General features: G+C 36.9%; 5 protein-coding genes and 1 pseudogene across 5 annotated transcripts; 2 read left to right on the top strand and 4 right to left on the bottom strand.

Annotated features, from left to right (window-relative positions):
- The first annotated feature begins 603 nt into the window (after positions 1-603).
- On the top strand, positions 604-2186 carry LOC117632185 (aspartic proteinase CDR1-like). The gene has a single exon (XM_034365606.1). It carries the CDS (start codon positions 667-669, stop codon positions 2149-2151), a length of 1485 nt encoding a protein of 494 aa, XP_034221497.1. The 5' UTR covers positions 604-666; the 3' UTR covers positions 2152-2186.
- Positions 2187-3359: 1173 nt separating this feature from the next.
- Positions 3360-6715, top strand: LOC117630618 (annotated as a pseudogene).
- A 585-nt stretch (positions 6716-7300) lies between these two features.
- LOC117632965 (E3 ubiquitin protein ligase DRIP2-like) lies at positions 7301-11474 on the bottom strand. Its single transcript, XM_034366616.1, has 7 exons — positions 11008-11474; positions 10436-10535; positions 9813-10179; positions 8796-9295; positions 8637-8687; positions 7980-8052; positions 7301-7637 (listed from the first exon to the last, which is right to left on the bottom strand). Exons 1-7 carry the CDS (start codon positions 11120-11122, stop codon positions 7464-7466), a joined length of 1380 nt encoding a protein of 459 aa, XP_034222507.1. The 5' UTR covers positions 11123-11474; the 3' UTR covers positions 7301-7463.
- A 1209-nt stretch (positions 11475-12683) lies between these two features.
- On the bottom strand, positions 12684-13279 carry LOC117630617 (pathogenesis-related protein PR-4-like). The gene is made up of 2 exons (XM_034363317.1): positions 13019-13279; positions 12684-12854 (listed from the first exon to the last, which is right to left on the bottom strand). The coding sequence occupies exons 1-2, from the start codon at positions 13277-13279 to the stop codon at positions 12684-12686; spliced, it is 432 nt and encodes a 143-aa protein (XP_034219208.1).
- A 2270-nt stretch (positions 13280-15549) lies between these two features.
- LOC117631679 (pathogenesis-related protein PR-4-like) lies at positions 15550-16357 on the bottom strand. Its single transcript, XM_034364957.1, has 2 exons — positions 16007-16357; positions 15550-15910 (listed from the first exon to the last, which is right to left on the bottom strand). Exons 1-2 carry the CDS (start codon positions 16268-16270, stop codon positions 15740-15742), a joined length of 435 nt encoding a protein of 144 aa, XP_034220848.1. The 5' UTR covers positions 16271-16357; the 3' UTR covers positions 15550-15739.
- A 2102-nt stretch (positions 16358-18459) lies between these two features.
- LOC117631041 (auxin-responsive protein IAA16) lies at positions 18460-20561 on the bottom strand. Its single transcript, XM_034363965.1, has 5 exons — positions 19947-20561; positions 19270-19499; positions 19048-19183; positions 18907-18968; positions 18460-18791 (listed from the first exon to the last, which is right to left on the bottom strand). Exons 1-5 carry the CDS (start codon positions 20246-20248, stop codon positions 18754-18756), a joined length of 768 nt encoding a protein of 255 aa, XP_034219856.1. The 5' UTR covers positions 20249-20561; the 3' UTR covers positions 18460-18753.
- Between the last annotated feature and the right edge of the window lie 6449 nt (positions 20562-27010).

Below are 27010 nucleotides of genomic sequence, written 5' to 3'. Positions count from 1 at the left end.
GAAATAATGAAGAAACTCATGACAAAGAACAAGTTCAATTCAATGGTTCTGAAATGAAGAATCTCATAGATTTGAAATTCAAATCCTTCCATCCATATGCAATCATAAGTTATCATATTTTCCATTCGAGTACTTCCATGTCTGTTAATAGGCACGGAATCAAAGAAAGAATTCTCAACAACAAATATTTCTAATCTTAGTAAGTTAATAATACGATGCCACCATTAAAGAATATTACAAGAATTATTGTAGGTGATATGTGACTACTTGATCTTTTGATCCAAGGATTTGTGTTTCTCTTTAAGTATCTCTTCTTGTCCGAATTTGCAATAAAGGGTAGTACGGATATATTGACATTGCTAGACCTGGAGAGAAGTCAAAGGTTGAAAACCCAAGAAATGAGGTTCAAGCTTTGACCAGGGTCCAGAGGAACAAGTGGTAAAGAGCTTTTTACAGAAAAACGTGGCCTGTAGGCTGTGGCCACTTCCAAATTTTCTAAAAACAAAAAAGCCACTGCAACCTTAGGTTTAGCTTAAAAAAGAATCACTTCTATTTAAGGCTTAATTGTACACTCTCTCTTTTCTTACATATCTCCTTGCCTGAAATTGCATGTAATATGCAACCAAAAACTCTTGTTGTAGCTCTCTCTCTTAATTCCTCCCATCCATGGCATCCGCAGACACTAGAGGAGGCCTTCCTCTTTTACACAATTATTATGGTGCAATGAGTATGATCTTGATCATCATTTATCTGATGGTATGCCATAATTCAGCTACAGCTACAGCCTCAAGCAGTTCAAATCTTAATAATGGTGGGTTCAGTGTCAAACTAATCCGCAGAAACTCCCTAAAACCACCACTTTATAATCACAATCATAAAGCTTATCGACGTCTCATGGGGTCATCCGACGACCAAACTACCCCACAATCGGAAATAAGGCGTGACAGGGAGGATGGTGAGGGTGCACAACTTATGAAGCTCTCAATTGGAAGTCCACCCTATGAGATTTATGCCGTGGCTGATACTGGCAGCACGCTATTATGGACACAGTGTGAACCATGTCCAAATTGCTACAAGCAGAAAAATCCCAAGTTTGATCCAAAAAAGTCCTCATCATACGGTACCCTGCCATGTTCTGCAAAAGAATGCACTTATGCTAATGGCACTGGCTATACCTCCTGCTCAACTGATGATCAAAAGGTTTGCAATTACAATTACACTTACATGGATGATTCACTAACACAAGGGGTAATGGCCAAAGAGACAATTACATTTGGATCCAGCTCGGGGAAGCCAGTTTCGTTCAAAAATGTTGTGTTTGGTTGTGGACATAACAATACAGGGGAAACTTTTGGTAAAAATGAAATGGGAATAGTAGGGCTTGGACTTGGGAACTTATCAATTATTTCTCAAATTTCTCCTTATGTTGGAGGCAGAAAATTCTCACATTGTCTCGTGCCGTTCGATCCGGATCATCCCAATGATGGCAGCATCATGAGTTTTGGGAAGGGGAGTGAGGTTTCAGGTGAAGGTGTGGTCTCAACACCTTTGATCACCAAAGATGGCAAGACCCAATATTTTGTTACAGTGGAGGGAATTACTGTTGGAGATAAGTTTGTGCCTTTTAACTCATCATGGTCTGTTTCAAAAGGGAACATGTTTCTTGACTCAGGAACACAAGTGACAATGTTGCCACAAGATTTTTATGACAGATTGGTGACAGAAGTAAAGAAGAAGATGGAACCGTCGTCATTGAAACCGATCGAAGTAAATGACCCGTCTGGAACTCTGCTTTGCTACAATGCCACAACTAATCCCAAAGCACCAATGATGACGGTGCATTTTGATGGCGGTGCTAAAGTGCAGCTAGCACCAGCACAAACGTTTTATCAAAACAAACAAGATAAGTTGTTCTGTTTTGGAACGCTCAACTCAAGCAATCCATTGAGTGAGGGTGTTGGTCTTTTTGGAAGCTATGCTCAGTCAAATTTCTTGATTGGTTTCGACCTCGAGAAAATGTTGGTCTCCTTCAAGGCAACTGATTGCAGAAAGCCTAGCACTCGTACTGCTAATGATGCTTCTGCCACTCCCTTTTCGTATTTCTTCAACTACCTTTTCAGTTTTATTTTGGTTGCAATTTTGTACTTCTAGAAAATTAGTTGGAAAGAACATACTGTATGTAAGCATTTCATTACCAAAAGAACAAACATTTCTAAGATTCTTTGATTCAGCGAGCTTATAGGATCATATATACTGTCAAAACAAAGAACCATCATCATGCAAATTTAAGACTCTTAATCCCTAGGTTTGATTATATACTGCCAAATTGGCTTTCAAGAAAATGGTCATCTAACCAGAAGAACTTCCCACACAAGTTAAAACAACTTCTTTGCAAAACATTTACTACTAAAAACATGAGCATATTTAATTGAACTAGCATCCTAAATTTGTAACGAAAAAAAGAAATAGCATATCCAATCATTGTTCCAGTGAGTTGGAAACAAAGTGGCATTTCCGACGACAACGAAACAGTTGACCTGCACAAAAACCTTCCTATCCAAGATAACAGAGTCTCCTCATTAAGTATGAATACAAGTATACAATTATGATTAGAATTCCTGGAACTGGGAGCTAGAAGGTAATTAATTAAGCAATCTTCTGTTTTTTTTCTTTTGAGTCTCCTAAACTTGATAGCCAAGTAATGCTAGATTTCATGCACAACCAGTTAACCCCCATCACAATTCACAATATACATGCTCTTTGGAACTCAAGACAAGAGTACTGATATTGCTTTGCTTCTGACATTCCTCGAGGTAATTAAGCATTAATTATTTCTGATTATTATATAATTAACCAATTATAACCCTGTACTGTACTTTGAAATATATTGAAACTTCAGTTCCTTCTTCCATGCCTCTAGGACAAAGAGTAGAGATCTAGTTGGTTGCTGTCATGCGGTGGTGATGTGGTAGGAGACCTAGTAATTCAGGCAGGAGCTAGCCAAGTATATTATCCATGAAAAAGGGCAATTAATTATATGAATATTATATAATTATGATAATTAAGAAAAGTCAAAAGTTGAAAACCCAAGAAATGAGGTTCATGCTTTGACCAGAGCCAGAGGAATGTCCTGCATCTTAAAGTGGACACACAAGTGGTATACCTGGAGTTTTTTTTCCCAGAAAAACCGTAGCTTGGGGGCCTCTTCCAAATTCTCTAAAAACAAACAATGCCTGCCACTGCAACCATAAGATGAGAAAAATAGATCACTTCTTGTATTTAAGGTCTAATTGTACATTTCCTGAAATCTGCCTCCATCTCCTTGTCTTATCTTATACAATTAGTATGGTCTAGTGACTATGATTTTCATCTTTTATCTAATTCTATGCCTTAATTCAGCTACAGCTACACCAGTTGGCAATAATAATTACAATATTAATGGCGGGTTTACTGTCCAACCTATCCACCAAAACTCCCCAAATTCACCATTCTACAATCATAACAACAGAAACAAAGCTTTCCGACGTCTCATGAGCCCGTCCAAGGATGCAAACCTCACACAGTCAGAAGTGAAGCGTGACATGGACGATGGTGAAGGTGCACAACTTATGAAGCTCTCAATTGGAACTCCACCACATGATATTTATGCTGTGGCTGATACAGGCAGTACGCTATTATGGACACAATGTGAACCATGTCCCGGTTGCTATACAAGCAGAAGAATCCTAAATTCGACCCGAAAACGTCCTCAACATTTAGGCTCCTTCCATGTGATGCACCAGAATGTAACGTTGAGAATGATCCTAGGTCTTACTCTTGCTCAAACTCATCAAAAGGTTTGCAATTACAATTACTCTTATCTGGACGAAACAGTTACCGCAGGAGTTGTGGCCAGAGAGACAGTTACCTTGACATCCACGTCAGGGAAGCCTAAACCCTAAACCCAAACACTTTTTACTTCAAAACAAAAATAAAAATTCATGGCTTCTTCTTTCTCTTAAACTCTGATTTTCTGGTAAGTAATCATCATCATTCTTCAATCTCTCTTTGGTTCTTTTTTCAATCCTTTGACAATTTTTGTTATTCTTTCAATTTCAAGCATTTCAACACCAAAAAGAGAAACCCTAATTCATAAAGACCACTCAAAATCAAATAGTCAGATTCAAATCTCAATTCAAATTCAAGTATGTATCTAAATTTCAATCTATTCTATATATTACTTGACATATTTTATTAAATGATTATCATGTTGATGATTGGAATCCTATTGACTATTCATGTTATTGTTGCATCTGCAGAAAGAAGTTTTTCAAAATTAAAATTGTTAAAATCATACTTGCGATCAACTATGTCGCAAGAAAGATTAAATAGACGAGCTTTGATTTCAATTGAAAGTGAACTTCTAGAAAAACTTGATTATGAACATTTGATTGATGATTTCTCTTCTAAAAATTCAAGAAGATCATTTTTCAGACATTAGTATTGTATTGCTGTTTTTTTGCTTTTGATTTTTGGATAGTCAGGTTTGCTTTTGTGTTTAATGCAATATAATCTAATTTGTTAATCACATTTGTGTGGAACTACTCTTTAATTTGTAATTGCCAACCCTATAGGGGCACAAGGAGCTTATTTTTGTACCAAACATTTAACTTTATCAAATGAAAACATTTAAATTTTTATGAATTTGATTTTTGATTGTCATTACATATTTATTAATGGTGACTTTTAGTTATAAAAAGATTGTTTATGACATTAAGTTATGACAAATTTTTATTTATAGTATTTTTATATTAGATTATAAGAAGCCCCAATTTAAGTTTACTACAAAGCCCTCAAAATCTCAAGTACGCCATGTCGCTAGCACAAGCCTTCTATCGATACCACCAACATAAACTGTTGTGCTTTTCAGTGCAGAACGCCACTGACGCCGCAAATGATAGTGTTTCTATTTATGGAAGCTATGCGCACTCCAATTTCTTGATTGGTTTCGACCTTGAAAAAATGATGGTCTCCTTCAGCCAACTGACTGCGCACCAAGAGTGCTAGTTCTAGTAGTTCTATTGCCATGCCCTTTTCCTCTTCCTTCGCCTACCTTTTAAATTTTCTTTTACTTGTCATTTTTTCCCTCTACAAAGAATAACAGTGGCTGTATTAATTGCTATGTGGGAGGGTATGCATGTAACCCAAGAATTTGTTCATTCTTTTCGTTGATTGAAATTAATTTCTCTTAATCTTTCTTTTTTTAATACAAGTAATAGTCTAAACTATATGGGGATAATACAAGCAATTGTCTAAATTATAATGGGAGGATGATTTCACACACACACGCTACCAAGATGCTATGGGGGTTCGAACCTGAAACCACTGATTTGTAAATCAAGGCTTAGCAACAGACTGACTATACAAGTTACAGTGCATATGCCACCATTGAACGTAACTGAAGCATTAATGTAGACGACCAAGAAAATCCAAGCATTGCATCATGACTTCTTTGATTTTCTCTAAGGATTAATTAGCTAAGAATGCCATAAAAATCCATGCATCCGCAGATTTAGCCATTAATGCAAATCCCCATAGATTAACTCTGTATCTACCACCTTGCATTTAAGGCTTTGTGTACTCTCTCTGGTTTATATATCTCATCCCTGAACTTGCAGGTATACGAGAAATCTCATTGATTGCACTTTGTCTTTTCCAGTATATGAAATCCCCCCTCCTCTCTCATGGCAGCCTCAAAAACTTTCATTTTCATTCACATTTTGGTGCTATGACTATGATTCTGATCATTTGTCTAATTCTATGCCTTAATTCAGCTACAGCAGCAGGCAATGATGTTAATGGTGGGTTCAGTATCAAACTTATCCACCGAAACTCCCCAAATTCACCGTTCTACACTCATAACAAAACTCCTTCAAAGAGCTTAACCAAAACAATATTCTTCAAGAAGCCAATGTTGTATCCAAATAGCCCACAATCAGAAATAAGACCTGAGAATGGGGAGTATCTTTTGAAGCTCTCCATTGGAAATCCACCGGTCGATGTTTACGGCATTGCTGATACTGGCAGTGACCTACTGTGGCCACAATGTGTACCGTGTGAAGCCTGCTTCAAGCACATTTATCCCAAGTTCGATCCCAAAATGTCCTCAACATGTAGTGGTCTTCCTTTCGCTGCACAAGAATGCCAGTTTATCCCTACTTCTTGTTCACTTCAAAATCTTTGCTGTTATGATTATGAGTATGAAGACGATTCAGTGACCAAAGGGGTATTGGCCAAGGAGACAATTACCTTGAGATCCACCTCAGGGGAGGCTTTTTCATTGAAAAACCTTGTGTTAGGCTGTGGACACTGGACATAACAATACTGGGACTTTAATTGAAATTGATACGGGAATTTTCGGGCTTGAAGAGGGGCCCATATCACTTGTTTCTCAATTGGGTTCCTTGCTTCGAGGCAGAAAGTGCTACTGTTTGGCCCCATTTCATACTGATCCAAGCATTGAAAGCAACATCACTTCACTTTTGGGAAAGGTGGTGAAGTGTTAGGTGAAGGTGTGGTGTCAACGCCGTTGGTGTTACAAGACAACCTCCCAATTTATCACGTCACAGTAAAAGGAATTAGTGTTGGAGGTAAGTTTTTGCCTTTTGATTCATCAGGGAAAGTTTCAAAAGGCAACATGTACCTGGACTCAGGCACACCAACAAACAACATATAAATCCACCAACAACATATAAATCAACAGATTTATATGACCGATTGGTAGCAGAATTGAAGAAGCAGATTCCAATGAAACCCGTTGAAGATGACCCAAATTTGGGAACTCAGCTTTTCTATAAAAGCAAAACCAATCTCAGAGGACCAATATTGACTGTGCATTTGGAGGGTGATGCTAATGTGCGGTTGACACCAACAGACATTCATTCCACCAAGAGATGGGGTTTTCTGCTTTGCAATGACAAATGACACTAGTGATGGTAGTATTTATGGAAACTTTGCTCAGTCAAATTTCCTGATTGGTTTTGACCTTGAAACAAGATTTCAAGCCAAGTGATTGCACAAAAGAAAAACTACCATAATAAAACTTCGTACCTTTTTATATAATTCTATGGAAGTTTGATATGCATTAGTTATCTTGTTGACGACCAATTTATTTGGCAACCTCTTCTAACAGATCAGAGGCCATTGAAAAGCTAATGGGCTTCAGCCTTCAACGTTATTCTATGTACTATAATATGTTAGGTCAAGTTCAAGTAGTGATAAAACAACCAAAGAATTTAGCATATAGAACAAGCACACAAGATGCAGCAGATGAACCTTGTTGATACACCAGTAAATCCGACAACAGGTACTATAAATATTGAAAGTTGTAGGCTATGGAGACAACACAAGAGAAACTTTATTGGTTCTTTCAAGGATTTTGGACCCCAAGACAACAAACAAAAGAGAAACTTTTATTGGTTCTTTCAGGGATTTTGGACCCTTCGACAATATGAGAGGGTCATCACAAAATCTTTGGCTGAGGAGCCAACTACTGCCGGTACCTTTTTTGGTGTTGTTGCTGTTCGAAACCAGAGATCTACTAGGTTTTCTAGTTGCAATGTCGGAAGCACTGACTGACCCCGGCACATTATCTCCACCTACAAGAAAGGAAAATATAACAACTTAAAGCATAAGTGAAAATGTAGCCAGGCCCTATCACTCCTTTTACTGATAATTAAAAGGAAAACATTCATTTCAAAACGCATGCAATGAACATATAAGTCAAAGTGTTATTCCTATGTTTTGCATAGTAAAATGTGACACTTGAATCATAGCATCTATGACAGTAGGAAAATGCACTCTCTGCGTATGAAAGGAAAATGCAATCTCTGCGTATGAAAGGAAACTGAACAGAGCCTCCCTCGGTTGCCCCATTAAACTACTTTTGGATAGATGGAATAGGATTTTAGTCAAGTTAAAGGCAACAAAGATATACTCACCTCATCTTCACTGTTAAGGTCAAGTTTCTTCGCAAGGTACTTCTGGATGAATGATACAGGCATTTTACCATCCCTGTGAAAGAAGAGAGAAAGTCAATACAACTAGTTTAGGCAACTAAACAACCAAATGGAAAAAGTATCTTCCACACTGTAATAATAAGCCAGATAACTGCAGGAATTCAGAATAACAAGTAGGAACCACTCAAAAATAGTAATATTGTAAGATCTAATACATGCTTCAACATATAACAATCATCAATAGTAGATCGATGCAGATCTATCAAAATCATTTCTCAAATACATCTAAAGTCTAAATCTTAAACCAGTTCAAACCATCAAAAGAATATACATGTCAAGGCCTATTCGGATAACAGCTCATCATAAAGCTTTACGGTTTTTCTTTTTCTAGCAAAATATTACCTGACTTGTTGCTTCACTTTTGTTATATATAGAATGCTCCAAAATAAAAATAAACAATAAAAGAAACATACGTACATACTCACACACAAAATGACAAAAAGCTAAACCTATATTTTGGTACTCGTTGCTCTATTCCATACATGTTTAAGATGATTAAATCGCTAATACAAGAGAATAAATCAGTATAAAGCGAAATAGAAGAACTTCAAAGCAAGAAACATGACTACAGGAACTCACTTTATTCTCAAGTAAGATGATGGTATCTGTGGCAAGGAACCATCTCCTTTCCTGAAGACATTTACCATGACAATCAGAGATCAACATGAAAGAAATCACAAATCAAGCTCGCCAAATTCATAAAACCAGATGAATTTTATAACCAAAAGTGGATCTCACCAATTTTCAGTTGCAACCAAGGAGAACCAAATAGTACTATTTCTTCTGCTATGCTTATCTCCACATGCATCTAACATAGCTTGAGCCGAAGCACTTGACTCCCCAGATGGAGCTACCCTGTTACGATTACCTGCTCGCAACCTTCTATTTTTCACCGGTCCTGCAACCCCTGTCCCGTTACTGTTATTTTTTCCTCTTGCACTTTGCCCGGGCTCCTTTATTTTTGTTTTAGGCATATAAGCATCACTATCCAGAGCATTTGGTGATTTTTCTTCTGCTGCCTTATTTTCAGACATATAAAGTTCACCATCAAGGGCATTGAGTGGCTCCGATTTGGCATGGAACAGCCCTTGTGAATTTGACTTAGAAGACTTGGTTCGGTTAGCAGCCTCTACAAGACAGTTTAAGGGTGTCCACAGATCAGCTTTGCCTTCTATTATTTCAACGTCATTATTCATATCTCTATTAGGGTTTTGCTGATGTGAAGGCTCAGGCGAGTCCTGCATGATTGAGTGGACATGCAAACAGATATCGTAAATAGGATTCTCTGTCAGTTTTTCACACTTTGATTAGGGGTGTACAATCAAGCATCACCACATTATATATACATATATATTGTCCTCAAGAGTTTTTTTATACATAAGTTCTCTCGTTGGTTGTCATCGCCATTCCACATCATATTCCCTAACTGTGTCAATGCCTCTCCATTCTATTGTGTTACAACAGGTCAGGCAAGATCATCATTTTTGCTCAAGCTTGAGGGAGAATGTTGAAGAATAAAAGTAATTAAGACCAGTTATAATATTTAATCTCCTGCCATAAAATAAAATTTTGTTCCCTATTTTGTTTAAGAGTGAGCTAATTTCCTAAAATTAAGGCATTTACTTGTGATTAGAGTTACGATTAATGTATCATATCTTTTCATTAGTTTCTCAATATAAAGCATTGGACTTGTTTGGTTTTGCTATAAATTAATCAACATAAAGCACAAATAATCAAAATCATGTCTGCCTTTACCTGCATCTTATTTTGTGCACCCCTATCAAGAGTTTCAGTTGAACTAGAACTCATTGGATGATCTTCTGTAGAATCATCTCTCTTCACAGGTTCTTCAGCAGAAAAACTGCATCCTCGTAAAGCAGCAGCCTTTCTGGTCAAAGCTCTTGATCTCCTTCCAGTCAAACCAGTCTGCATTGGAACTTTTGGGGTACTAACTACTAATGAAGATAATGATCTCTCCTTCCTTTTCACTGGCAATGAAATTGAAGGTGTAACTTCATGAGTAACTTCCGGAGTTACTTCGGGAGGAATTTCAGGTGCATCGATTTTCCTTCGTTTAAGGGGAAATATCTTGGCTCTAATATCTTGCAAATTATGGTCTGGCCTGCAATCAAATGGCATCGTAAGCATGTGAGAGAACACTTCAATGTAAAGCTCCAGCACACATTAGCAACAATACGATTGGGAAACTAGTACAATGAAACAATGAGCATGCACAAAATCATCTGATAATTAATGAGCAAGTAGGAAGCCTAGTCTCAGAAATTGGCATCTCAAGAAAGCTTTATTTATGGGAGGGAAAATCCACCTTTATCATGATTGACTAAGCATCAACTTTGTACACAAAATCGGAGTTATACCTGAGTTTTTCCACTGGTAGACAGCCCAGATCAATATTGCATACAGGACAGCAGTCCACCTCCTCATCTGAAAGCTTCTCATAAATGCATTTCCTGCAAACTGGTTTGGAATTCAAAATTTTATAAATATTGGCAGTGAATTACTGATAGAGTAAAAAAAAAAAAAAAAATCTTACAATCAAAACCTTTTCTTCATTTCTATGGGGATGCATGGCAGCTATCTGACCCACATCAAAAAAAAATTAAAATTAAAAATTAAAAAGAAATAAAATAAAATTTCGTAACGTCCTCAGGTGTTAATCAACAAAAAGAAGAAAGACTGTGTCAAAACACAGAATTTAAATTAGACATATCAGTTTCCAATTTGCAAAAGATGGCACGAAATGCATATCAAATACGAAACAATCTGAGAGAAAAATCAGAATTTGCATGATAGACTCAAACCCCAGATAACAAAAGCACAAATTATGAAGAAGCAAAATCATAAAATGAAAAACAAAAGGAGACCCAGATCACAAAATTAGCACAAAATCAAGAAACAATTGAAGGAAGGGAGATTAAGAGGAACTAACACGTATGAAGGCAGAGTGATATGGTTGTAGCCTCCTTCAATAGCTTATTACAAAGAGGGCACGTCATGCATGCTTCCAGTGTCTCCCTCTTCACTTTCACCACCTGACCCGCCATGTCTTCCTCCTTATTTTACCTCAAAGCCTCTGTCTCGGCTTCCCTGTATCTCTGTCCAAACCACATTCAACCCCAGAGGCAACAAGAGAAACGCAGAGCAAAGAGCGGATAAATATGCGAAAAAACAAAGCTTGGTTTGGGTTTTATTGGGACGTGTTGGATGGTTGGAGGTGTTGGATCTGAGAGAGTGAAGAAAGTGGCGGGTTTTGGGGTGAAATTAAGAGATGGGGTTTGATTGTTTGCGGGAAAATTACGTGGGGTTTGTTGGGTTTAGGACAAAGAGAGCGCGGTGGGGTTGTTTGAGCTTCTTCGATGAAAAAACATGAGCGAGAGAGAGAGAGAGAGAGAGAGAAAGAGATGAGTTATAATAAGAGAGAGAGAGAGAGAGAGAGAGAGAGAGAGAGAGATAGAGATGTTAGAAAGCAAAGCAAGGCCTTTTTTTTTGTGCGTGCAACGGTGCAACTGTGGAGTGTGTGTCTTGTGCTGCAACAAAGACCAAAGACCGAGTTTGAGATTGTTTTTTGTTTTTTTTTTTGTTTTACCAACTCCAACTCTGGATTGGATTTTATAGGAGTGAGACTGTAGAAGGGTGCGCGTCGTTTTGAGACTGCTACGTACCATACCATGTACACGTAATGAGTATGCCTTGCACCTACCCGGCCCCCGTTTATATTTCCTTGTATTTATTACTCTCTTCCTTTTTCGTTGAATTCTAGACCAAGGTTGTTTTGGAAAGTGATGGATTTTTCACTATTTTTGCTGGCCAATTTTATCCAAACATGGAATTAATTTTAACATATAAAAAAAAAGTGATCCTATTCATTGTACAAGGAAACGATGTGACATGCTAATGTAGCATATATCATAATTTCATTTAAATTATTATTGTGTTGGGTTAGTATCGTAATAATTGTGTACGTATCATAATTTAAAAAGATTCTTACAGCGTTGTTATCTCGGCATGCAACGTAATTTAAATTATTCTCGTGCTGAGTTTTTGTTATAATAATTGTTTACATATCTTAATTTGTGAGGATTTCTAATAGTGCCGTCATTTCCACATGCAACGTAACTTAAATTACTATTGTTTTGAGTTATGATTGTAATAATTGTTTACATTCTATAATTTGAGAGGATTCGTAACAGCGCCGCCACATTAGCATGCAACGTAACTGAAAAAGGGACTTCTCCACTTTTACGCCCATTACTATTGAAGTCGGTCTGTTTTTTGTTTGGGCTAAATGGGGGCCGAAGCCCAAATAGGAAAGAAGAAGTTAGTTTATTTTTTGTTTGGGCTAAATGGGAGCCGAAGCTCAAATAGGAAAGAGGAAGTTAGCCGGGATAGGAACTTGGTAATTAAGAAGATTGGGCACAACCCCATAAGGAGGGGCTTCCAGTGGCAAAGCCCAATATTGATAAGGACCAAGGTTACATATCAATACATATATAATATTGAAGAAGCAATTGCACTTCAACTTATTCCATCAGGAAGCTTGTTTATAAAAACTGGTAATTAATAATTAGGGGGTATTACGGGTTTAGATGGAGAGGCTTGAATAATTTAGTCACCACAGTCAACAAAGTCGTAGTTGACAATAAGGTGGCCTTGGGCATTGCCATTGCCGTCGGTGTCAATTTGGTTAAACACACTCACGTCCAAGTCTAAGCCTCCGTTGCTGCACTGATCCACAATCCTCACTGTTACTTGATCTCCTGTCCTAGTGTTTGTCACCTGCACAGTGCGCGCACACACACACATTAATATCAATATCAACAGTTGTTAAGTTCGAATCAACGTTTCATCATCATTACCAGGGAAAAGAAGGGAACATGTAAATTGAGATTGTAATTGAACATAAGATTAAGAAATATATATATATATATATATGTACGTACCAAGAGGCACTTTCCACAAGCATCTTGTCCGGTGGGGCCAACAGGGCCGCAGAAGGCAGTCCAGCCATATTTGCTGCGCCATGCAAAGGGCTGATCGGCATCCCATGTGGCGCAGTAGGCACTTACAGCCCGCAAGTCCCAGTTGTTCTGCTGCGGGTTGTACAAGTGGTATGTGGATCTGACATTTGTAGCACTCTGTCCCCAAGCACTTCCCACCAGAATCATGCAAACTAACACCACACAGGCACAGCACAGCAACATGGCCTCATCATATAATTATTGTTTGTGGTGTTGCAATCACTAATCTACCCTTAATTAATTGGCTTGGGATGTTGGAATTAATTGCAGTATGGCGTACGTTGGCGTGCGTGAATTGTGAACCACTTTAACCTTCTCGACTTCTGACCTTGACGACTTAATTCCTTGAATGATTTTTGCATTTGATTTGGATGCAATTTATATAGGGACGAAGAGAGGCCTATCTAGTCGACCTTGTTATATACTACAGGACGTGGCAAGACGGCATACAGCACATGCATGGAGACACCTGTCTGCCTGTGCAATTGTATACAGCACAAGAAGAGATATAGAAAGAGAGAGACTACACTTGTCTGGTTTGCTTTTTTTATATTTTTGGGGCTATCTTAAGTTAGTTTTTCACGACAGTATATGTCTAGTACTAGTTGGAACTTGGAATAGTAGAATGGATGGTACTTAGACTATCTAATTACACATTGATCAAGGCACAAAATCAGGTAGAAGACGACTTTCGAGATAAGGTAAGGTAGGCTTTTCCATCCGTTGAATTGAAAAGCATAGATTTACAAACACAATCGAAAAGCATAGATGAATATAAACCAGTTAGAATTTGTGTACCCAAAAAAAGAAAAAGAAAAGCAGTCTTTATTATTCTAGTGGTGGCGGGCGAGCATCCGATTAATCAATTAATGTATGAATTAATAAGTGAGCCACTTATTAATTTAGTAAATGGCGGATCACTAAAAGTGCTTAATCTAGAAGCAGCCAGGAAGACACATATAAGTCATGAGTCATGACAAACAATTTGGCTTGACCTTAACTTGTATATATAATATAATAAGACAAACATGTAGCCACGCCAAATACTATGACCATTGGGGGGGTCGGGGGACGATGGATATACTTGTATTGTACGTAACGTTATATGCCAATTGGCAGGCGCAGCCCAATTTGGGTCATCTCAAATTCACAAGAAGAAACTGCACTGAGCCAATTAACAAGGATATTGGCATTGTTTTGTAACAAGGATATTGGCATCAGTACTAGTTTGGCAACCAATGCCATTGCCAGCTTTCCTGTCTGTCTGCCGTCCTTGCTCAACCAATGTACCTCACTTTACCATCATGAGACATAAATAACTTGATAAGTTATGATGTTTTTTTTTACATCATTAAATAGCCATATATATATAATTCATAACAAAGATTGCTTGCTTTGCCCTCTTTGTATATATAATCACTTAATATATATTTCGTAGCCAGTTTCTCTTTCAGTTATGAATTATATATCGAACTCAAAATCTCTCCCATTGAGGTTGCTTTTTTTGGCATTGAATTGAGAAATCTGTGGTGGTTGAGCCCCAAATAGAGCCCCCATTGGAAATGGCCTTACCAGCAAGCAGCAGCCTTAGCTAATTCAAAACATTTCATTCATTACTTTGTTTTCTTCCACATATTAGCTTCACTATATTTTACGACTATAATTAATTACGATAATTACATGAGATGATTTAATCGCCACAGTTGACAAACTGGTAGTTGACTATAAGTTGGCCTTGGCCAGAGCCTTTCCCATCAGTGTCCAGTCGTTTAGACATGGGTTAAGTCTGTGTGTCCAAGTTCCATCACCTTTTCTGTACATTAGATTAGTTTAGAAATCGCTTTGTGAAAAATAAAAGGATCGATTAATTAGGTAGGAACATACACTCGAACACCTGCCACAAGAAGCTTGTCCACAAGGCCCAACAGGTCCGCAAAAGGCAGTCCATCCAAACTTGCGGCGCCATTCCAAAGGCTTACCAGCATCCCAAGTGGAGCAAGAAACCCCTGCTGCATTCAAATCCCAATTTATCTGCACTTTGGCCACTGGCACCACCCAAAATCACAACAACACCATCATTAACATTAACTTCCCCATTTTAATCAGCTCTCTGTTTCTCTCTCTAATATATTTCGTGGGATGTGATGTTCATGTTCTGCAACCTTTGCTAAAACTGCTAACTGATTTATAGTAGGTTTACAGGGTCGATGTTAAATTATTACTTGTTCAGCAAATTAATTATTTGCTATCTGGTTTTTGGTTTTTTCTGGAATGATTAGAAGCGAAGTGGACCAAAGCAATCTACAGATTCTGAGTATCAGCCAAGAGATGAAGAAATACTTATCATCTTCACCGGACAGAAACAAAAAAGAAAGAAATTTGTGTCATGTTTTGGCAATTCAAAAGCGACACCTCAATTAATATGGGCAACTACTTTTTGACTAATGGAGATAAACAAACAAACAAACAAGATAGACAATTTCTATATTCGTACCAATTATTTCTTATTTCATAAATAAGTATACCATGCACGCATGATGGAGAATCGATAACAAATGTTACCGAAGGAGCAGCTTCCCTACCTATATATATATATAGCCTAGGGTTTTATTTCTTAAAATTAGGATTATTATTACATGAGATTTAATCGCCACAGTTGACAAACTGGTAGTTGACCCTAAGGTGTCCTTGGGCATAGCCTTGTCCATCAGTGTCCAGTCGTTTAAACACACCCTGTTCCAAATCCAGGCCTCCATTGCTGCACTGATCCACAATTCTCACCTTCGCCTGTGTCCCTGTCCTCACATTTGTCACCTGCAAAATCAAATTAAAATTCATTTTCAATAGTTTGTTTGTTTGTAATTGTATTTTGTTTTGTCGTAATTAAGTTAATTAATTATAATTACATACCGTTAAGCACTTGCCACAAGAAGCTTGTCCACGAGGCCCAACAGGTCCGCAAAACGCAGTCCATCCAAACTTGCGACGCCATTCCAAAGGCTTGTTAGCATCCCAAGTGGAGCAATAAGCACTTGCCGCTTTCAAGTCCCAGTTAATCTTCTCTGGGTTGTAGATATGGTACGTGGCTCTAACGTTGCTTGCACTTTGGGCACTTGCTGCGTTCAAACTCATGACACAAACCAATAACAAAAACATTAACTTCGCCATTTTCATCAACACTCTCTCTCTCTCTCTCTCTCTAATATGACAATATCTTTTTTAATTGTTGGATATAGGGTGTTGTGCAACCTAAACTGCTCATTCATTTATAGTAGTAGGTTTGCAGGGTCGATGTTAAATACTGTTAACAGCAGCACTTGTGCCAACCTTGACTTCCAAGCTTGACTCGGACTTGTTGGTCAGCAGCAATTAATTGCTTTTTGAATTTTCTTGAATGACTTGAATGAAGCAAAGTAGACCAACGCGAAGAGACTATCTCAGCCTAATGGCAATGGTCAAGAAATACTTATTATGTTTGGCATTCGAAAGTAGAGATAGAGTTTAAGAAGGTGGTGGAGGGTCCATAATATTGTGCTTCATCTGGTCAAAAACTGGGGCTAGTGGATAAACAAACAAACAAGATATGATCGTCATGTCAATTCAATTCGTATCCATATAAGTTGGCCGCAGCACAAGTTTTGCCACCAACCACCACATTGTTGGGCCATTGCAAGGAATAGTGACTCAGCCCAACTTGGAAATTAGGCCTTCAGCTCAAGTATTTTAGGCCGATGTGATACGGATATCCAGGTGTTTAATCAGTGGGCCCAGTCCAATATCCATCCTCCAACGAAATAAAAATAAAAACAAAAGCAAGAGCGAAGGGGGTTGTAGGCTAGCTCAAGTGGTTAAGAGCATTTACCTTTGCACTTGAGGTCCTAGGTTCAAATATCTCGTCTCCAATATCGCTTGTATCAAAAAAATCAAAAACAAAAATAAAATGAAGAGGGATAGAAAAAGTTGTCTTCACATCCAAGGCTAGAGTTCAACCTTGAGGAAATTAAGATATACCCTTGGCTACATTTAAAGCTAAGCACAATGTTGCATAAACGAAACAAATAATAAATAAGTATATAGCCTTTTTACACAGACAAACAAACAAGAAGCATATGCAACATTTAAACGAGAACAAAAGTAGAATGTATTTATCCGATTACACAGATAAAAGAATCCTGGAAAGGAAAGGACAAATTTTGCAAATCCCAAGTTTCATGTTGGAGTTTGAGAAAAAAAGGAAAGAACATGTTGTTGCAACTTGCAAATCCCTAGTTTTATGTTTATAAAGCAAGAAGATATTCTCTTACCACAAGGAGAAGGAATATATAATCAAAATGTTGACTTTAAATTTGCATCGTTAGGCATCTTTGAAAGGGAAAATTAATTTCTCCAATCCCAAGTTTTATGCGGGTGGTGATCTTTAAAGCCCCAGAAAGGAACCACCATTTCCGGCATTCCTGCTTGCGCAATAATAAGGTTATTCATGCATGCATGTTCTTCTCTAATTTACTACGCTTCCTGTTTTCGACGATCGAGCTTGCTACCTATATAGCTAGCTAGCTTCATTTTATGTTCACATATATAATATATATTATATCCTGTTGTGATTTTTAAAATGCTTGAGAGGTGCATGAATATATAGTTTTAGCTATTTCTTCTTCTTCATCTGAAGATATATCTTTCAATACAATAGTTATATGACAAGTGGATCTTTTTATTGGATAACTACGTCTTCGAGAGAGGAACTGATCCATATCTATTATATACCAAACATTAGTTAAAGTTTAGACGTGAGACCACTAGTTTATAAATAATATTTCTTTTTAATGACTTTATTAGACCTCGTTAACACGGCAACATCATAACTATATATGCATGTATAGTTACATATATTTTCTCATTCCTCCCCCCCACCCCAAACAAAATCGCGTATCTGACTCGACAGCTTTCGTTTGGTACGAATTGCTGTCTAACTAAATTATGACATACACATAATTTTAATGAATCAAAATAATAAATTCCACCAACAATACCCACATGGAATCCTGCTCCACCTTATCACAAGATTCATGGATCTTATTTATTATCTCCTCAAGTTCTCAACCAATTAAAAAAAAAAAAACCTATATATATATATATGAATACAACTGTAGAAGATAACGTTTTCTGTGTCAAATCAACTAATGTTGTCCTTAAGATAATATTTGTGGTCAATTAACCATGTAAAATGAATTATATGTCAGATGATCTGAAAACTCACATATATTTGCATTAAAAAAATGAATAGGAAAACCTACAAAATGCAGAGAATCCCATCATCACAAGATTGTCCGAGGCATTAAAAATTAGGGAGAATAAGAATACTGTTGACAAGTAAACATTACTGGCAATATTATTATTAAACATCTTCTATAATAAATAAAGTTGCACATGAGCCACTATGAACATCTTCTATAATATATTTTTACTTCTTGTCCCTAACAAATCTCCGAATATATTCTTCCTTACAATTTTAAAACATCAAAGGACCAAAAAAAAAGAAGAAAAAGATAAAATAAAAACATGGTAGAGAGTCACAGGCACATCCAAACTTGGTGCTCCATCATCCCTCTAGAGCCGGTCTGCTTTCATTTGATTGTGCCCATGCCAGCGAACCAACTTCAACATCTGTTCTTGCACTTCTCCACGGCCCTGGGTGCTGCAAAATTATAGTTAAACAATTAATAAATTTCATGTGTTGGGTTAATTAGTTACAACGTGCTTGCTTTGTACGCCGTAATAGAATAGATCTAGTTAATTATGAAGGTACTAACCAAGTCCAATGGCCTCAGATCCTTTCATTATCCGCAAGCGTTTGCATGAATCAACAAACATTCTGTGATATGAAAAGCAGAATGAGTGATCTGCACTGCAGCTTAATAAATATTATTGAATTTGATTAAAAAGTTAATTACCCCCATGGCACATCCCCCACAAGCATCCAATCTCCATCCTTGTCCTCATAAGTAGGCACATAATCAGAACCATTCAGAAGGTCTATCAGTTTGCTCTCGTTCATGAAATCCTTCATTCCATCTGACCCGCAGTTACCTTCAATATTCCAAAATTAAACAAAATATTATCAAAAGTAAATAACAATTAAACAAAATTAATAATAAACATAATAATAATATTACCAATGGTGAAGGAGCTGAACATTTTCCCCAAGGCAGTAGACAGCTCCTGGTAGCTCTTGTACAACTTCAAGTCAACTTTACGCAGATAGGGCGCCCCATCCATGCTCACTTTTACAAATGCTGCACTGATATTGCTGTTGCCCTTTTCACCCTCGTCCGAGCTCTTCTTTTGGACGGTCACGATGTTCTTTCGGAAAGATCGGACGGGTGGCCAACCCACAACTTGAGCCCTGTAATATTAGTGTAACGTTACGTATGAGTCAGAACCTTGTTCTACTTTTTGATGAGCTGTCCTTAATTCTTGTTTGGTGGTTGTGGTTGAGAAAAAAAGGCAAATAAGATTCCATATGTTTTGTTCGTTTCCTTGGTCATCCGACAACCAACCGAAGCATTCCAAAGCACCCAATTCAATACGTAATACATAATAATACAACCTACGCAGTCCATACTCTTCTACATCAATTATTTTTCTAAACTAAAAACCGCGAAAGTCTTGTGGATTAAGTGGTTAAGAAGAATTATTCTGCACTCCAAGTCGTCTGTTGAAATCCTCCTTCCCCAAACTAAAACCCTAGTTGTGTTGGGTTAGACTCTACTTTTCTGAGTTGTAATTACTTCATAACTTTGTGCTTAAAATTAAATCTACGAAGAAGAAGAAGAAAAATTACATCACTTACTTGGAAGCAGGGGGTTTAGATGGGTCATTTGCCCCGGGAGCAGGTGCAGCAGCATTCTTTTCCTTCTTCAACTCCAGTAGTTGTTGATCTTGATCATCCTCATCAGCTGTCTCATCTTGAGATGAGATATTGAGCTTTAAATCAACAGTTTCTGAGAAACCTCTCTTCCCATTGTTCTTGGCAGCTTCTCCATCCTTTCCAGGATTAGCTATTCCACCAGGCAACCCTAGGCGCAGTTCAGTCTCTTCAAAATTTATCAAGCTATATTTCTGATGCTGCTCTTCATGAGTCACGGTACTCATCGTGCTGCTCTTTCCTTCTTCTTCTTCTTCTTCTTCTTCTTCTTCTAAGGGTTTTTCTCTCTTTCTCTATGTTTGCTGGTTTAGAATGGGCTGTAGCTTTCTCGATATTTCTTAGTTATAATATGCTGGTGAAGAGGGTGCAAATTTAAGAGGAACGCTAGATAGAAAACGTGCAACTTTGGAAGAAGGCCAAATCAGCCCCTGTCTGAGAAGATATATGGTATTGGTCCAGAATCTTTTGGGCGCTTTAGACGGTGGAGATGTTGCCAAGTGGAGGGTGCAGTTTGCTGGATCGCTCGGGCCTTGTCGGAAAACTGATGTCACGGGTGATGTCAGGTTTGGAATGATTGTGGTAAAGGCAAGTGGACACAAGACAACTTGGCTCTGTTCGCCTTTTATTTGTTTCCTTGGCGCCCTGGGCTCCACCTCCACCAATAATTAATCATTCATTTCCACACTTTTATAAACATTAACAGTTATTAAACTTTATAAACCCACCAAAATAAAACATTATTATTTAGCTTCTTTTTTGTATTTCTAAAATCTCCCTCTCTCTTTTATTTTATACAGTCGGTCTACTTTTATTATTCATTATTTTTCGGTTTTTTTAAGAAGTTTTGCCAAACTTTACAAAATATTACAAAATGTTTAGCCCCTTTTTCTTTTAGGAGACAATTCTCCCTGGAGATGCTTTTATATGCTTTAGCCCTCCCTCCTCCCTCCTCCCTCCTCCCTCCTCGAGTATGAAAAAGTGCAATTGTCTTTCGATCCTTGGACAACTAGTAATCGTCCTCATAATTAATTTGGTTTATAATCGAATCAAACTAACCCTAGGCTCACAGCATATATAGTGCATTTAAAATTCCATTGGCATTCAGGTTGAAGATGACTATTTTTTAGGAACTTTGTTATTGAGAGGGACGATAACAAATAAAATTCACACACACTTGACACTACACGGATACTATGACTTGAATTCAGAACATTTGCTCCAAACCACAACACTAGTGAATTCTTTATAAGTTAAAAATAATTTAAGTTAAAAGAATTTGAAAACTTTATTAGATTTGTGGCCACTATAATTATTATTTTTGTTGTAACTAAGACACAACATATAAAAAGAGGAGAAACCAAGCATATCTTCCTACATTATCATTGACATTAAACATCACAGAAAAGAAAAGAAAAAAAACGGACAGCGTTTGAAGCTTTCCGAATTAAATCTCACCTCCTCATACGTCTTTTATCATCCAAAACTGGTTAAAGTGACGTGATGTTGACCTTTTTAGTGGGTACGAACAAATTAAAGTAAGATTGAAAGGGAAGACTCATCCAAAGCAATTCCATTACCACCACCACATGAGTTAGTAGTGTTAAATTAAAAATATAGACGTACCAAAAAAAAAAACACTGTTTATTAAGTTGATGTGCTTCAACTCGATAGACCCTAGCTTTTTGAAATTCTATCCATATCGCTTTTGAAATCTAACCCTAACCCTCCCCACCCACCTCACTTTTTTTTCTTTTTGCTTTTAGGTCCTCAAAAAGGAAAAAACAGGAATAAAGGAACAGTACCTTGAATTATTTTGCTTCCCAATTTGCATACCTAGCAAAATTGCAGTACTTCATAAGATATGTATAATTTATAATTATTCATTTAAGAGAATCAAGATTCGAATTTGTGTATAAGGAGACGGATTCACCGAACTATCTAATTGGTGTAACTTACGTATTCCAGTCAATAATAACATTATTGCATATATAGTGGTGGTCCGTGATGATGGAACCCTTTTGAATAGCTAGGTAGCCTTGTAGCATAGTGTGTTACAGCATATATTTTAGCTAGGATAAGTATTTGCATAGCTCAAAATCTTATCAATGTCCACTTTGTGTGGTGAACATCAAAGCACCCACTTTCCCAGGGATAGAAAGAGTCCAGCTTTTTTATTTCACCCAAAGAGGCAGAAAAATCTCAAACAAATTTCCAGGTTGTTTTGGCAAATTGGCATATATATGTGAAGGGACACACCACCATTCATATGTTGCATATTTTTATTTTATTTGGTGACCAACCATATGACATACTGGATTTTCCTCGGGACCATCAAACCCGTTGATTATGTTGAATTCATGAAGCGGATGGCTCTGATTGAAACTTTGAATGGAACTTCAGCGAAAACACAATGCACAGAGAGAGAGAGGGAACGCGGAAGAAAAAGTCAACTCTGGGCTCTGAGAAACTATCGCATGTGCCGCACTGCAATTTTTATTCCATTTTAGAAGGAGATAGGGGGCACTGACTGTTTGGGTCCCACTAACCACCAACAGTAGATGCCACTGCCAGATGGGATGGGACTTTTTTTTTTTTTTTTTTAAGGGATTTGCTTGACAAAGACTTCATTTTTATCAGTTCGACTAGCTTCGTATTATTTGGGCTATCATGTCATGTCACGTAGCCTCGTACTATAAGATAAAAAGAAAACATAAAAAATAAAAATAAAAAATTGGCTTCATACATACCCAAACTCTCCCTACGTTGCTAAATATTTTCAAAACTAGAAAGAAGAAAAGCAACTTTGGTAGATAAGGTCATTGTAAATGGCCGCGGCATGTCTAAGGTTGAAATAATTGCAACCCCATTCCATTTGCATGCATAATTTTGTTGCTGACTTTATACGTGTGAAATTGGGTAACACTTGGAAACTAGTTCCATTTTGTGCTATCTATCTTATTTTAAAATTAAAAGAAAGGGAAACTAGATAAAGCACCTCATCTATCATGAATAGATACATCATGATTGAAAGTGATGATCTGTTGGTTGTTCATTGGTTGGAGTTTACTTAGTTATAAAGAAACTAATTATAATCTTGATGGACAGTCACATACTAGTGTGTGCCAAGAATTTAGAACTTATCTATTTACACTAACACTTTATGAGGTTTTCGAATTTTTTCACAACACTCCATGAGGTTTTATAAATTACACAAACATCTCCTAAGATTTTAAATCATTCTCACAAAATTCATTTTCATTGATTTCTCATCCAAAGATTGATGATTTTATATAAAAAGATTCTCCAAATGACAAAATTTGCCTTTGACATTAGATTGGGTATAAATTATTGAGATTAGTTTTGTCATTTGCATAAGTGTTTTTTCAATGAAATAATGCATTTTTGGACAAACAATTAATGAAAAGAGGTTTTATGAAAACAAACTGAAACCTTAAGAGATATTCGTGTTAGTTGTGAGACCTAAAGGAATTTTGTGAAAACACCAAAAATCTTAAGGAGTGTTAGTGCAAATAATTATTTTTTATTACTGCCAAAGAAAAAATTATTCTAAATTTTCATTGTTGATAAGACTCAGTCACAAAATATTAATAAAGATAAGCAACAAAAAAATATGATAGTTATATTATAGGGGGAGATTCACTATTATATCAAACATAGGAGCCAAAATTATTATTAAAAAATGTATATATATATAATGAACTTTAGAAACACACCTAAAGTCCATTTATAGCATAACAAAAAGGCTTTTAACTTCTTTTAAACTACAAAACTGCCATTGATTTATTAAAATAAACCCAACTCCAAAATCTCATTAAAAAACTTAATAAGTTATTAAAGTAATTTAATAATCAAAATTAAATTCAATAGGGCCAGCTGTCATTTTTGAGTTTTTTTTTTTTGGTTTGTTTATAGAAATAAAATGGTATATGATTTATCTATATTATTAATACTAAGAATAAATATATGACTAAATATTTCTATTATAAACTAACTAGATACTTTCGTTGTGTAATGATACAATGATTCTACTTCACAAGTCTTTTTGGAGAGAACAAAATTACTAAATAAATCCTCAAGAGATTCTAATATTTCGAAAATCATAACAAATTTTAATACGGCAGAATTATGTCTATATATAAATGGATATGTGAAGAAGATTAATATTTGTGTGGTACGATAATATTATTGTTTTGTTATTTTCAATTAATCATTATATATCAAGCATGATGTCTTTTTCATTTTACATATTATCCTTAGTCGGGAATAAAAAACAACAGAACAATTCTATCTCCATTTCACAGGAGTTTTTGTGATATACATGGCCATGTTGATATTGATATTGATGGATGGGCTCGTCGTCCATGGTCCATGCATGGCCAACAAAAAACAAACTGCTCTATCTTTTAATTGAATTTTCTCATAAAAGGTGACAAAACACAGAAACTCAAGAAAGCAAACAAAGACAAGGACCTGCCTTCCTTTCACCTTCACCACCACCGAACAAAACGAGAGAGAGAGAGAGAGAGAGAGAGAGAGAGAAGGCCCATGCCAACCAATCCACAGTTCACAGTTCACAGTTCACAGTCCACAGTCAGCCCTCGTGTGGCGTGGGTCCATCCCTCACTTCAAATCTCCATGGCCCACTGTCAGCTTCCTACACCCTAGACCCCACACGTGTGCAAACCCAGTAGCACACACAATCCATCACCATCTCTCACTGGGACAGAAGACACCACACGTGTGACACCTCATTTAATAGGCTGATGCTGATAGCTGAAGCCTGAATTATAGCCTTTTTTTAATCTTCTTTCACGGTCTTAATCTTTCCCGTACCATTTTCAGTCCGTACAGCCCTGCAAATTTTCTGTGGAGCCAAACGTAACAACAACCACGTTACTGTTGTAGTATCCGCCAGCGCCCATGGTTTCGTATCTTATATTCTTATATATTTACCATTTTTTGAAAATAAAATAAACAAAAACTCGAATTAGACAAGCACGAGTTTTGATTACTATATTTTCTAGTACAAGCGATGAATTGAGGGAATTTACAAAAATATTCATTGAGTGTCCGAGACATATTTATCCGGTGCCAAAAGGTTCTGAGAATTGATTACTTGGTAGAGGTAGAAGAAGATAGCTTCATTTTCACACCATATAATATAATTATGAAAATCAAAACGCACAGCATTACGTAGTAAGTTCATTTTACTTTTTTTGGAAGCAATCTTTGATCATAAGCTTCACATAAAACGCAAAAGGGAAAAACGAAAACCCCAACGTGGCTTTGTTGAGGGCCACGAGTGGATTGTCCCCCTCCTACCTTGCCAAGAATTGAATGAGAAAGCGATGAATCCTTCAAAACGTTGAACGAGAAAGTGATATCATTAGCAGAGAATCCAATGATTATAATGATTCTATCCCACAAAGACAATTTTAATGAATAAACCAAACTCTTTTTACATTACCATTACTCCAAGAACTAAATAAATAAATCAAAACTTTAGATGATTACATAAATGAGAAATTGATAGATGCTAACATGTTTGTTGGGTCACAACTGACAAGTGAACAAAAGTAGCTTAGATATGAAAGTGCAGTAACAAAGTACATAAAATGTTGATATAAAACAAACACTGAAAAATTCATTATATAAGGCAAAAATGAAGATGAATTGGAAATGGAAATGGTTCCCATTTCGGTCGGGTGCCAACATAAGTGAACCTAACTCTATGGGGCCTTATTTAATCACTCATTATTGCTGTGGGGAACCCTAGCCAGAGGCTAAAACCCTAAAAAAGGGAAGAGGGGGGGGGGGCTCATTATCTGCTGTTTTTCAATCAATGAAATTGGTGGACCATTTGTTTTTGTTGTGTGCGTAATCCTTTCTTCTAAATGAATTATGATTCTGCTAATCTTATAAAAAAAGGAGGGACTCGTACAATAAATTAATCTAATCTATGGAGAATGGAACTTGAACTTTATTGCAAAAGGTGAACTCATTGTCATAGTCAATTAACCTAACTCACGTCTACACGACTTCTTAAAAGAAAAAGAAATGATGATAATTAATTTTGACTTTCTTTGTTAAATTTCAGTGAATTTGAATATTGAGAAGATGATGCTGAAAACAAAGAAAATGAATAGTAATGTCGTTGGAGTCGAAAGAAACGGAGGGCATCAAGGCAAGGGCTCATGGGGCTTGACCATACCCACATGCAAACCTGCCCTAACTTTTGGCCGAAATAAAGGCCATGCCCACACCCATTACACCTTGCCTTGCCCATCAACGACAGCCCATGTGGGCCCAAACCTCACATGGGATGCACCAACCAGCCCCTCTGGATCCGACGGTCCCACATCTCTTCCCGCGGAATAGATTCGTTCATCTCGGTCGTTGGATTTATAAATCAAAAGTCTTCAGTATGGGCGGCTAAGCTCTGTCCCAAGCTTGTCCCAATTTACAGGGGCAACCGCCTTAAATGTGCTGCTCATGTTCCAAACTCCATAGCTGCCCATGTCTAAATTCATGGTGCCTAAGCTTCATCTTGCACGCTATCTTATGGCGGGTGACATCTACTTTCCCATTTGTTCAATTAAATAATGTTTACCATATGTTTGTGAAGAGTTACATATTTACGTGCGTGTAAAATGGTTGTGCAACTTATTACTATTATGATGAAAATATTCTTTCGTCAAACAGTTTAGGACGTTATTTTATATGAGTATAGTAATTTTAATTTGAATGTACGATTTAAATTGATAATCTAACAACACTAAAAATTACCAAATTATTAGGTGAGAGAATATTACTTAATACATATTACTATCGACACGTAATATAAAGTGGAACGCACGCGCAAACGAGAGAAGGTGGGGGTGTACTTAGTTTTGTTAGTTTCCGTAGACAAATGTCGTTATCCTTTATGACTTTATCTCTACTTGTATCTATATAATAACATTGAACTT

This window comes from Prunus dulcis, chromosome 6 (genome assembly GCF_902201215.1).
Source record: "Prunus dulcis chromosome 6, ALMONDv2, whole genome shotgun sequence".
Classification (NCBI taxonomy): domain Eukaryota; kingdom Viridiplantae; phylum Streptophyta; class Magnoliopsida; order Rosales; family Rosaceae; genus Prunus; species Prunus dulcis.
This window is presented reverse-complemented; position numbering and strand designations above follow the sequence as displayed.

What these genes read in the sequence shown, in the direction of transcription:
- LOC117632185 (XM_034365606.1), top strand. Translation starts at nt 667, where the DNA reads ATGGCATCCGCAGACACTAGAGGAGGCCTTCCTCTTTTACACAATTAT.
- LOC117632965 (XM_034366616.1), bottom strand. Translation starts at nt 11,122, where the DNA reads ATGGCGGGTCAGGTGGTGAAAGTGAAGAGGGAGACACTGGAAGCATGC. An exon ending in ATCACTCTGCCTTCATACGT is followed by an intron (nt 10,536 to 11,007) that starts GTTAGTTCCTCT and finishes ATTCCAAACCAG; the next exon opens with TTTGCAGGAAATGCATTTAT. An exon ending in TCATCTTACTTGAGAATAAA is followed by an intron (nt 8,053 to 8,636) that starts GTGAGTTCCTGT and finishes CTTCTTTCACAG; the next exon opens with GGATGGTAAAATGCCTGTAT.
- LOC117630617 (XM_034363317.1), bottom strand. Translation starts at nt 13,279, where the DNA reads ATGTTGCTGTGCTGTGCCTGTGTGGTGTTAGTTTGCATGATTCTGGTG. An exon ending in CTTGTGGAAAGTGCCTCTTG is followed by an intron (nt 12,855 to 13,018) that starts GTACGTACATAT and finishes CGCACTGTGCAG; the next exon opens with GTGACAAACACTAGGACAGG.
- LOC117631679 (XM_034364957.1), bottom strand. Translation starts at nt 16,270, where the DNA reads ATGAAAATGGCGAAGTTAATGTTTTTGTTATTGGTTTGTGTCATGAGT. An exon ending in CTTGTGGCAAGTGCTTAACG is followed by an intron (nt 15,911 to 16,006) that starts GTATGTAATTAT and finishes TTGATTTTGCAG; the next exon opens with GTGACAAATGTGAGGACAGG.
- LOC117631041 (XM_034363965.1), bottom strand. Translation starts at nt 20,248, where the DNA reads ATGAGTACCGTGACTCATGAAGAGCAGCATCAGAAATATAGCTTGATA. An exon ending in TCTAAACCCCCTGCTTCCAA is followed by an intron (nt 19,500 to 19,946) that starts GTAAGTGATGTA and finishes CTAATATTACAG; the next exon opens with GGCTCAAGTTGTGGGTTGGC. An exon ending in ATCTGAGGCCATTGGACTTG is followed by an intron (nt 18,792 to 18,906) that starts GTTAGTACCTTC and finishes ATAATTTTGCAG; the next exon opens with CACCCAGGGCCGTGGAGAAG.